Source organism: Danio rerio, chromosome 1 (genome assembly GCF_052040795.2).
Source record: "Danio rerio strain M-AB ecotype USA chromosome 1, GRCz13ab, whole genome shotgun sequence".
NCBI classification, from domain to species: Eukaryota; Metazoa; Chordata; class Actinopteri; order Cypriniformes; family Danionidae; genus Danio; species Danio rerio.
The window spans coordinates 18,968,052-18,981,045 of NC_141021.1; the positions used below are offsets into that span (position 1 = coordinate 18,968,052).

The window sequence follows — 12,994 nt, forward strand, 5'->3', positions numbered from 1 at the left end:
TCTCAACAGAGTCTCAAAAGAGCAGTATTATAACAGAACCCTTAAATGTATTTATTATGTGATCACGACCAGAAGAACCAGATGTGGTCAACCATGGCATAATAAAAGCTCTGCTGCTTTAATGTGGGGTCTAACTTGTCTATTATCAGCACTTGCTTAATACTACTATAATAATAAGTTTTAAATACTTTAGATCAGTGGTCCTCAATCACTGGGCTGCGGATTGCTACTGGTCCGTGGATCAATTGGTACCGGGCCGCACAAGAAATCATTAATTGTTTCCGATTTATTTATTATCCAAGTCTGAACAATCTTTTTTTTTAATCTACCGTATTCTCTCTCTTACATATCGGTAACTTGAGCGCCCAAATTTAACCCACAAGTAGCTAAATAATTAAGAAACAGATGTCTTCGAAATGTTTGCTTAGAGCAGGGGTCACCAATCTCAGTCCTGGAGGGCCGGTGTCCCTGCAGGGTTTAACTCCAACTTGCCTCAACACGCCTGCCTGGATGTTTCAAGTATACCTAGTAAGACCTTGATTAGCTTGTTCAGGTGTGTTTAATTAGGGTTGGAGCTAAAATGTGCAGGACAACGGCCCTCCAGGAAGAAGTTTGGTGACCACTGGCTTAGAGGAAAAGGTCCAGTGAAGTACCCGTGAACTGCCAAGGAATCGCATCCCATGCATCCCATTTGTCAACAAATCAGATAAAACCACCATGTCTGTGCAAGAAGATCAACTGCTGGAGATCGCAAATGCGGTGGCCTTTTATAGGCCGTTTGCATATGGTGTCTTTTCTAGAGTTCACTAAGTTCATTATTGCCAATGTTGGTGTGACAAACATCGTGACACGCTCACGCCTTCCAAACGCACATAGTTAAATGAATACTGGGAGCCTTCGCGAGTCACATGAAAAGAACTGACCAATAAGCTTCAGCTTGTATGGAATTTACACATTTCAGTAGACTAATTATCTCAGACAAACACAGAGTACCCAAACACTGCAGTGCTTTGTAATTTTTATCATAAATAAGACTTATATCAGAGTGACAGCAATGTTTTGTCAGCTCGTCATTCTCTGAGAAAACATTTGATGGTCACCTAGCAACCTACGAACCACCGCCTCTTAGTCCGTGGTAAAATTGTCAATCATTCACCGGTCCGAGGTGGTAAAAAGGATGGGGACCACTGCTTTAGCTCATTCATGAACATGAGTTTTGCAGGTGTCCTGTAGGATGTAATGAACACAGCAACTCCCATGATTCCACACTCAATCTTAGCATCAACATACTGCCTATATTTGTTATGAATATGTGCACTCTAGCGGCAAAATGACATACCATGGCTTTAATGTGATCTCTATTTTAAAACAACTCCCTTCTCTTTCAAAACATCTTCTGGCACTGTTAGGATCTCACGCTTAATTTGATTACCACACCGCTTTAGACCAGCGAAGGAAAAGACTAATAAACAAATGACCATCAGTCCAGTCCCTGTTCACACACATTCTTCTAGATCTTGTTTCTACTTTTTTTTTTCTTTTTTTTCTCGCACTTCTCCGGTGGCCCACAGCAGTAGTCATGACAACCCTGGCAATTTGGGTTTTTGGCCAGTGTTTAGTCAGGGGTCCAGCAACAGGAAGCTCTTTATTGACATCGTCCCTCCAGGGGTCTTGTCTCCCCCAGCCTCCCGCCCATGAGTCTGGCTGTCTCTCTCCCAGGGGCAGTGCAGTCCTGCTGGGCATAACACCGTAGGGGACAGGGGAATGAGCTGGTGCTTGGGGCTCATGGAGGTTAGTTAGAGGCAGCAGATGCCTGAGGGGGAGGGAGAGGCAGTATTACGGGGCCAGGGTGAGGGCATTTCTCTCTCACTGTGTGTGAGATATATGGGAGAGAGCCCTGCAAACTTTCACACACACTTAAGAGCTGGGAAACAAGGTGTAAGGTGCAAATGCTCCTGGAGGGGGAGGGGAGGGAAATTCAAGAAAATAAAGAACAGAGAGAGAGCTGCTCTGGAACATGTTGAGGCATGCACCGCATGTCGGAGAGTCTGCCCCATTGCTCTTTGAACTTCTATAGCCAAACAGGAAAATATGCCCACGATTCACTTAAGTTGATTTGCAAAGAAATGAAATTTATTTCTGGGAATGCTCTCTGGGCGTCTGAGGATGCTGGGCGTTGCTTTGCCTGTTTTCCAGGCATGTGAAATGCGTTACTGGCTCGAGGGCTCAAAGCGCATTTTATAATGTTCAGGGTGCTTTCACCTATTAGTGGTGGTCCATTCAACTCACTTTTCAGTCGCTTTACCTCAGGTATTTCTTATTTCTCATTTTATTTAAAGTCAGTTCTTGTGAGTAGGGATGTGCGAGACTTGTGCACACTGCAAATAGTCACTTATTCATTTTTCACATTCATTTTTTTGCTTTATAGCTTACATGAAACTATAAAGGGCGTCACTGTGGCACAGTGGGTAGCAGCATTACCTTATAGCATGGGTGGACTGGCCATCTGGCAATTCTGGCAAATGCCAGAAGGGTCGGACCAATTTTTAAATGTGGGCCGGTCAGTTTTTTTTATTTTTTTTATATATGTTTTGTACTTAAGTGCAGACAGCTTTTATCTCTTGCTAGATGTGATATTATGCTGATGATAATAAAAATAATAATAATAATAAATGTTAAAATTTGGCCCAATCGGCAACTGCCGTCTGGTTTCAAGATGCGCCGACGCAATCCGAGGTTAACTGGACATAATCAAAATCTGGCAAGAATGTCATATTATTTCACCATCTTTAAACCAAAATAAATAGTGAATGTGCGTGTCCGTGGGTGGGGCTGTGTCGGTGTGGAAATGTGGGCTGGTGTGACTACAGTGCCAGGGCTGAATTTTTGTCCCAGTCCTCCCCTGCCTTATAGCAATAAGGTCGCTGGTTTGAGCCTCGGCAAGGTCAGTTGGCATTGCTGCGTGGAGTTTGCATGTTCTCCTAGTCTTTGTGTGGGTTTCCTCCGGGTGTTCCAGTTACCCTCACAGTCCAAAAACATGTGGTATAGGTGTATTGGGTAGGCTAAAATTGTCCAAAGTGTATTTGTGTGAATGGGAGTGCATGGGTGTTTCCAAGCCATGGGTTGCAGCTAGAATAACATCCGCTGCATAAAACATATGCTGGATAAGTTGGCAGTCCATTCTGCTGTGGCAACCTCGGATTAATAAAGGGACTAAACCAAAAAGAATGAATGAATGACTGACGGGCATAATGGTAGTGCAGTGGGTAGCACGATCGCCTCACAGCAAGAAGGTTGCTGATTTGAGCCTTGGCTGGGTCAGTTGGCATTTCTGTGTGGAGTTTGCATATTCTCCCCGTGTTTGCATTGGTTTCCGGTTTTCCCCAAAGACATGTGGTATAGGTGGATTGAGTAGGCTAAAATTGTAGTGTATGTGTGTGAATGGGAGTGCATTGGTGTTTCACAGTCATGGATTGCAGCTGTAAAGGCATCTGCTGCATAAAACATACTGGATAAGTTGGCGGTTCATTCCGCTGTGGCGACCCCAAATTTATAAAGGGACTATGCTGAAAAGAAAGCGAATAATTGAATGAAACACTGACGTGGGGGATTTGTAAAATATTAAGGGATTTGTTAAAAAGAGGTATTCGTTAACCTCAAACGTTCAAACTTGATGTTTTATTTACCCTGTGGACCGTTTTACTTCAGAAAATGTTGAAATCTAGTTGTATAATTGATGTTCTGAGCAGACATGGTAAAATTTATTGTCAACTGGAAATTTAATTTCAACTGTCTGAATTCTTTCCAGTTACTGGAAAGGCTTTTTAAAAGCGCTGCATTGCAGGCATTCAAACGTGCTCGGCTCAGGAGAGTAGACTGTTGGAGCTGACGGAGTCCCTTGTCTTGCTGTTCAATTAAATCTGTTTGGCCAAAACACATGGACAGCTTTGAAAACAAATACACATTAAAGGTCCACTCGCTGTTCACACCAGAAGCTGGAGCGCTTTTATGGAGCGCTGAACAGATGCTACTAAATGTCTACGCCGTCCTGTTATTCATCTGCTTCTATGTAGACTGCGATAGTTTGTTGTATTTTGCTCTCAAAGTCTGCTGAGTTCATTAGCAGGAAATAGTGTGTATGTCTGCATCTCTTTGTGTGTTTGCATTCATCAGCTTATGCGCCAGTGTGCCATTAAGCGGCCACAAATGGGCATTTTCCGAGATTAACTGAAGATATCCAGAGGAAATTAATGAGCTGGTTAACGGATACCAGCTGAGATTGGACACAGCATTCTGAGCATGAGTATATGCTCAACAAACCACCAGCGTCTGCTTAATGCAGCCGTCTCTGCTCGTTTGGAACAGCTCCTGTACCTATTATAGCTCATATTGTCGAGAAAAGTGCTTCGCTGTCAGATCTTCTTTTATTTTGTCACAGTAGTGTGCTTGCAAAACAATTGAACTAAACCGATCTACTAATACCTGCAGTACTACTAGGTCTTCAAAAAACACAATTGAATTAGACGAGAAATGAAAAGCACACTCAAAAGCCCATATCCTGCCTGAATATCACATTCATAATGCTATTTTTCATCAGTTGTCATAAAAGAGAAATTATCTTGAAACCGTCGTTCCACTGTCACACAGGGAAATGCATAACAGTCTGTTCTCACCCCCGGAAACCCTTCTCCACCTTTCTGCGCGCTTCTGAAAAGATTGCTTGACAGCTAAGCGCACGGGGAATTACTTCAATTTTGTCAGCCAATTGACTTAGATAGGAACACTTGCCCAGGTGTTCCGAACAGGAGATTTTTCTTTACCTCTGAACGGCGATTGATTGAAGCACTCGGTATAATGAAGGTTTTCAATCACTCGTGTCAGATATTCTTGAGCGTGTTCTATTATTGTCCTGTGCAGCTCTTAGTAGCGCTCGTTTTGTCACTCTAATTGAAAATGTTCATTATGACACCGACTCTCTCGGGTTTTGGGGTTATTTGACATGAAAGGGAGGAAGAAAACTAGATCTGAGTGAATGAATCTTTCCGCCCCCTCGATTACAGGGTTTTCTAGCAGTCCCCTGAAGCTTACTTTCCAAACAAATCAAACTTTGAAGAAGGAATGTGCAAAAGTGCATACTTTTTTACAAACAGCTACTCATTGAGTTGCCAGAACAGCTAGTCACCTAAATGGGTTTAAAATTATACCCATATCATCTCAACTGTATATATGATTGTTTATCCATCCGTCTTGCAAACCTACACTTAGAATTACAATATGTTTTTATTTTAGGTAGTGTTGGGCAGCAGTGCAAGTAGTGGCGCTACTAGTTTAACTACATTTCTCAGTAGCGTGGCGGTAGCGTCACTACTTTCAAAATTAAATAGCTTTTTAATAGCAATGCTACTATTTTAAGCAAGTAGTACAGTAGCATCCACACAAGCTACACTTACCAATCGCTGATCATTAAGTGACACCACTGCCATTCACGGAGCTGTGAAGCTGGTGTCTGACCGATGAAAGTAAATCCATATGATAGCGAGAATGGCAAATTCTTCTTCTTCTTCATGTTTTATGATGGTTGTAAACAAACTTTTTGGTGAGTTGCTGCCACCTCTTGTTCCGGTTGGTGACGTCGCCAATCAATCATTGAGCTGACACAGAAACTTGGTTGATGGAAAGATGACTGTAGAGGATTTATTTCTAAAACAGGACAATACCTCGAAGTACATGTCTTAAAGTTAATTCTGATGCTCTGCTCTTGTTAGAGTTGTACTGGTTTTACATTTTGTCATTCTTTGTTCTGCAAATGTGCCCAAGTGCAATTGCATAAAACAAAATTAAAAGTAAATATATATTGTGATGAACAACATAAACATGGATTGTGTTTTATGGATTTGTTTGCTTATATTTGTATTATTTAAAGTTTTTTTATTTTATATTTTTATAGGGTTCACTTCATTTGATTTTCTTATTTAGTGTATTGTTTGATTGTTGGATATGCTTGTTTATATTATTTGTCACAAAATTGCATAAAGCTGTTTTATAAAAGCCAAAACCAGTTGTGCCTTTTGATGAAAATAAGTAATTACTATTTTTCTAGTAGGATATTGTGAATTGATTTACGATTATTTCAGTAGTATGCAGCACACACTTTACATAAAAGGAATATTACATTATTCAACTGTTAATATAAAAATATAGTTTTATAAACGGCCTAAACATGCATTTACATAACAGCCTTTAGCCAATTGCAATGTTGCGCATAATGATTTTGCCAAGTATAATGCCATCCTGGATTAACATCTGTTGATGCTGGAACATATTTTTGTTTAAAAGTGTAATTCATACCTATTCCCTACCCCTAAACCCAACAATAACTGTTAATTATTCCCAAAATCAGAGGCAAATAATAGTTAGATAACAATCATATAGAAGTGCTTAAACTGTAAGCCTAAACTTAACATAAACTGTAAACGTATCCCTTAATTCTCATTGTTATTGTAATGTTGTTCCCGGATCAACATAGTAAATGCAGGAACATGTCCTACTTGGTGAAATCAGGTTGGCGTCACACACAAGTGCTATTGGATTTTACTTTGAATATTTAAAATTGGAAATTAATCAACAGTCATAATTTTTAGATATAACATATATGTTTTCAAAGGTTTTCATGATAATAAAAAATTGAAATTGTAATGCTAACATCAATAAATTTACCATTGTTTAACCTGAAACTGATAAACATGACAACACTAGAAGTTACACTTATAGTATTGCATTCTTCAATCTTACAGATCACAGTTTCTGATCAAGGCGTTCCTGCGAAGTCCACCACAGTCCGAGTCATTGTGAAAGTCTTGGACGAGAACGACAACAGTCCACAGTTTATGGAGAAGGTCTACAAAATCAAACTTCCTGTAAGGGAGAAGCCAGAGAAAGAGCGTGCTCTTAAAAGAGATCCCGTGTATCGTGTCATCGCCTCAGATAAAGACGAAGGACCTAATGCTGAGATCTCCTACAGCATCGAGGAAGGAGACGAACAGGGAAAGTTCTTCATCGAGCCCAAAACTGGCATGGTTTACTCCAAGAAGCTTTCCTCTGCTGTAGATTATGACATCCTAACGGTAAGTACACACACATTTGTTTGTACCACATATACCGTTGAAGTCAGAATTAATAGTCCCCCTTTGAATTTCCCAAATGATGATTAACAGAGCAAGGAAATTTTCACAGTATGTCTGATAATATTTTTTTCTTCTGGAGAAACTCTTATTTGTTTGATTTCGACTAGAATAAAAACAGTTTATAATTTTTAAAAACATTTTAAGGTCAAAATTATTAGACACCAATATTTTTTTAGAGTTATTTTTTTCTACAGTCTACAGAACAAACCATTGTATAAAATGTTATTTACTGTCATTATGGCAAAGATGCAAGAAATCAGTTATTTGAGATGAGTTATTAAAACTATTATGTTTAGAAATGTGTTGAGATCTTCTCTCAGTTAAAGAGAAATTGGGGGAAAATATAAACAGGAAGGCTAATAATTTAAAGGGTTAATAATTCTGACTTCAACTGTACATAGTCATTTGTGATTGTGCTTGATTCTTGGAAAGATCAGAAAGTTGATCTTAGTGGATCGTTTTATTCCATATATTTTTGCTTACTAGCTTAGGTTACAGCATTTAAGGTGTCTTGGAATGTAGAAACCTGAGATCTCAGATTTGACACGCACTACATTTTTCTTGAATGGCCGTCTGATTGATGTTTTATGACTGGAAAGTGAACTTCCTGCCGCCCATGTGCCTGGTGACATTTTTTTTTTGCCAGACCTCCCATTCTTTCATTATCTAACATCTGTCGCTTTCCAAACGCCACACAGACAGGTGTTCTGCTGCCAGTCTTTCTCTAGCACTTATTAATAGTGTTTATAGAGCTCTATTCATTCTGTAATGCAGAACTGGGGTTTATTCTTAAAATCCAACAATATCATCAAAGTAAGCTGTATAATGTGAAATGTCACAGATTTTTCAAGTTTTGGACTAATAATTCCACCTAATTAAATCGTAATATGGACAGAATATTTAGCCAAATGTTAATATTTGAATATAAATGTTGCATGGTGGTTTCCCAGAGATGGGTTGCAGCTGGAAGAACATCCGCTGCGTAAAAACGTGCTGGATAAGTTGGCGGTTCATCCCGCTGTGGTGACCATGGATAAATAAAGGGACTAAGCCGACAAGAAAACGAATGAATGAATGTTGCATGGTGGGCAATGCGGTGGCACAGTAGGTAGTGCTGTTGCCTCACAGCAAGATGGTCACTGGTTCGAACCTCGGCTGGGTCAGTTGGCATTTCTGTTTGAGTTTGCATGTTCTCCCAGCATTCAAATGGGTTTCCTCTGGGCGATCCAGTTTCCCCCACAAGTCCAAAGACATGTGGTACAGGTAAATTGGGTAGGCTCAAAAATATTCCGTAGTGTATGTGTGTGAATGAGAGTGTATGGTTGTTTGCCAGGGATGGGTTGCAGCTGGAAGGGCATCCGCTGTGTAAAACATATGCTGGGCAGTCAGTTCATTTCGCTGTGGCGACCCCAGATAAATAAAGGGACTAAGCCGAAAAGAAAATGAATGTTGGAATGTTGCACGTTGGTGTTGCCAGCCTCTGCTATCTTATTATTTGAGGACTTGAACACATTTACTTTTATTCCAGAGCTAATCTGATGGTGGGTTCACACCAAATGCACAGCACCACATAGCTCACTCTTGATAAGTCACCCCTCCGAGGAAAATTTTTTAATCGAGAACACTCAATTGAGGCAAACTTCATGTCGTAGCAAACAAATCATGCATTCCACATCATTTTCACCTCCTGGTAGTAATTTCATGTAGTAAAAACTCTTTTCATGCATCTGCGTCCACTTTGTATATAATTTACTTGCGTGAATATTTAATTTCTCATTTAGTGTGGAGACACTTTACCAGCATTTTTTTCTAAGAGAAACTGTTGTGATTTTATATAAACATATTAGAAAGCCTTACTGTCTTTGAAACAACAAACCTATATAAATGGCAGGTTTAATTCGATTTATTTGTTTATTTATTCATTTATGTATTTATTTATTTATTCTTAATTCCAGAAGCATTCAAATGAGAAAAAAAAAAGAAAAACGGATTTTGGGGGAATAAAAATACAATTTTCCTATATTCAGATTAAATTCTAACTTGTTATTTAAATTTAAGATGTGAGAAACCACTAACAATACCAAACAGAATTATTCACAGACAAATGGAATGCTTTGTTAAATCTTATCATAAGCTCAATGAAACCATTGTTGTTTGTTTATTTGATATTAACAGGTTAATTAATTTTAAGCAATAGTTTTAATCAGGGTTCATACGGGTGCTGGAAAATGCTTGATTTTAATATAGTGTTTTCAAGGTTAGAAAAGTGCTTGGATTTCGCACAAAGTGCTTACACCTGCTTGAATTTGAAATTGCAGGGCTCGAAATTGTGACCGTTTTGGTTGAATATGCGCCCAAAATTTTATCCATGCGACCTCAAACTTTGGGAGCTAAATGCAGTGCTCAGAAATAGTTTAAAACTGTTGACAAGTCAACTCGCTGCAGTATAAAAAAAGCCCGCAATGCCTGCCCCGCCTTAAAGCTTTTCTGATTGGCCCACTGCTTTTTAACTGCATGCGAATAGATGGGATAATATCAGCTGTCAATCACTCAGTCAATGCCTTCCTATAAATGACAGAGAGTGACAGCTGCGAAAATGTAAAGGTCTGGATATGAGAGAATGAAAATACCAGATTTTGTTTTAGAAACCACCTTAAGTTACAAATAACAGCACATCTGATCATTGATCTTATGATGAATGTTAATCCAACCTTTACAGTTTTCGAAGAGTGGATAAAAGACCTCCGCTGGGTTAAAGTCTGCTATGTAAATGTCTAAAGCCTTTCATTTATTTTAAGCTATAGTGTTACTGGTTTTACATTTTATTCAACATTTACCCCCAGATTAAAGCAGTGGATAATGGCCGACCCCAGAAATCGGCCACCTGCCGTCTACACATCGAATGGATCCCCAAGCCGGAGCCGAGCACAGTCCCTCTGGTATTCGATGAGCCCTTTTACACCTTTTCTGTCATGGAGAGTGACACCGTGTCCCACATGCTCGGGGTCATCAGCCTGGAGCCTGTCGACACACCAGTCTGGTTTGAAATAACAGGTACGCCGTTTGTTTGACAGACTTTACGTGCTCAAACTTGCATTCTAGCAAGCTGAATTGATGAAATCTTCTAATCAAACTTTTTAGATGAAAAGTCTTTGCATGATATAAGCTTTATCTTTGTCTTAATCTTCTCAGTAGAACTATTCTTAATAATAATACTACAGTAGCTCGCATCCTCTCCCTGTCCCTTTATCTTTTAACCAATCTGTCACTGACGAACTTTACTTTTCTCTCTCTCTTTTCCTCCTCTTCTCCTTTTATTCTGGAATGGTTTGGGTTTTGCTTTCTTCCTCTTGTTTGCCTCTTCTTCGCTTTGGAAGAGGACATAGCGGCTAAAGAGCTGTTTTACATCGTTCAGATGGCTTGCGACCTGAACTGCACTGCAGAAGGTATCTGCCGCAGATCTCCTAATACTGCCTTTATGGGATCTGTCATGTGCTTTTGTACTTGTGCTGTGTCGTGACTGTTTCACATTGGTTGCACCACGTCCTGAGTTTTGATTCTTTCTTGCTGAGGGCACAGAAGCTGGCAATGAAAGAGTTACATTTATGCTATTACAACAAATTGATTTATGTATGTCCACCTAGTGCATACAAAAAGAATGACTTTTTTCATTGCCAGCCTATGCACTTAGTGTTGTTCACTTTGAAGACCCTGCGCTCTCATTTTCTTTCATGTGTGTGTGTTTTATTATTATTATTGTTATATTTATGTTTGGTCAAATAATCAAGTTGATGATTCAGGGCTTGCTGGCAAGATCATACGTGCAGGATGACTGGTACATTGGTGTAATAAGAATTATTTAAAGGAGCATAATATTGCTGAAATCAAGTGAGGAATGTGTACTCAACATTCACATTAATATATAAATAATTAACTATTGGCAAGTATGTTTTTTTTTTTTTTTTTTTAATAATTATTGGTTTTTGCCAGCAATCTTAAATGTTAAATGCCAAAATAAGTTAAAATACTGATTAAGTATTAGATTTTCCTTGTGCCAATTCCAAAATGTGCTATTTTTGAAACAAGAAATGACGAATAAAAAGGTGTGAAGCACCAAAAGTAGCCCATATTAAAATTAGTTTTATTACTAATCTGGGCTGCGTTTCCCAAAAGCATCGTAAGCCTAAGAAGTTCGTAGAAATGATCGTACGACTGATCTTAATATTACGGTCTGTTTCCCAAAAGCATCGTAACTTAAGTAGCACTTGAAAATCTTCGTGGATCTACGAGTGCTCTGGAGTAATCGTAAAGCCTTAAGTGCATCGTAAGGAGACAGAGTTATGAGGGCACCTGCTGGACAACCGGCAAATTGCACCTACAATTTACTTCTCTTCAAAGTCATTATTCATTTTATTTGTACGTATATCTCTATTCATTTATATTTTCTACACATTACACAATTCAATATACAAATAATAATAATTAATAATTAGGCTAAACTTTTCAAAAATAAATGTAAGAGCTTATTTATTTATTTATTTATTTACTTATTTATTTATTTTGATGTGAGATAAGCAATTTTTGATAAAGAAATTGATAAATAATTCTACTTAATTAAGGTTTCATATAAATATCGAAAATGATGCTGATGTCATTTCCGGCAAGGACTGTTAGAATTAGTTTTATGCGAGATTGGAGCAAGACAGTGTTTTTACAGTACGACATTTCCAGTTAATTTATGTTTTTAAACTGGCTCAAAAATATATTTTTTTTATGTTATTCGAGTTGAATATACATTCACACAAGTAGAAGAAGAATTATATGGATTGCTATAACATGTGCAACAATAACGAGCCATTCTATAGCGTGACATTTCAGCACTTAACAAACGGATAGCGACTCCTAAGTTGCACTTAAAGCTGGGCTACGTGCAATTGTGTTAAGTGCATTTTTGGGAAACGCACGTGAAACAATAACGAACGTTCGCAAAATGACTCGTAGAAAACGCTCTTAAGTGCTAAGATCAATCGTTATCGGGAAACGCAGCCCTGGCTATTGTTGTTATCCATGAATATTCGAATGTACTTTTTTAAAGAGAGGCTAGAAAAATCGTGAAGCTCTACATTATTATTATTATTTTTATATTATTATTTTTATTATGTTAAAATCTTTTGTTTTCAAATGGCCAAATTCTGACTGAGAAAAGTTAAATATGCTGGTCAGTTTGTTATTTGCTTAATAAATGATAATAGGCCACGTTTTTAATTTAAAACTTTAACAAATACCTATTTTTTTCTAACAATGTATTATGATAAATTTGTTTATTAAGATAAAATTATTTTTAAAATAGATTTTTTTTATTTCTTTGTTGTAAATGTTTACGAAATGTTTTGGTACATCAAAACATGTAGATTTGATGACCATACGGCAATTAATTCAGCTATAAATAGTCGCAAAAATGCAGTATTTAAATATCATGATTAAATAGAAAAGGAGGTGAATAACTGCAAAAACGTTTACTTTTTGAGAAAAAATAAGCACCCCTTTCAGCAGGCTGGCTACAGACCTGCAGATTTGTTTTGTGAACCTAATTCTCTACCTATTAATAACTGCAGAAAAAAAATAATGGTAATCAAATTTTGTATAAAATAAAATAAAAACTGCTTTGGTTGACTTTTTAATCTGGACAGACATTGGTCATTTATTTTTATTAGTATAATTCTTTAGCAAAAAAGTAATCACAATCAAATTAATATAATATAATATAATGTAATAAAGCTCTGATTTCCCCAACAGTCCAAAGACATGTG

General features: G+C 38.0%; 1 protein-coding gene across 9 annotated transcripts in view; it reads left to right on the forward strand.

Moving 5' to 3' along the window:
- Positions 1-12,994, forward strand: part of fat1a (FAT atypical cadherin 1a) — a 147,479-nt gene that overhangs the window by 67,113 nt on the left and 67,372 nt on the right. For 6 of the 9 annotated variants that reach the window (XR_015475632.1, XR_015475633.1, XM_087235396.1 and 3 more), the window contains exons 5-7: positions 6,795-7,124; positions 10,028-10,238; positions 10,562-10,630. Coding sequence is in view for 7 of the 9 variants with exons in the window: in XM_087235396.1 (XP_087091522.1) it covers positions 6,795-7,124; positions 10,028-10,238; positions 10,562-10,630 (610 nt within the window). In the remaining 2 variants the exon portion in view is untranslated. 9 annotated transcript variants of the gene reach the window in all.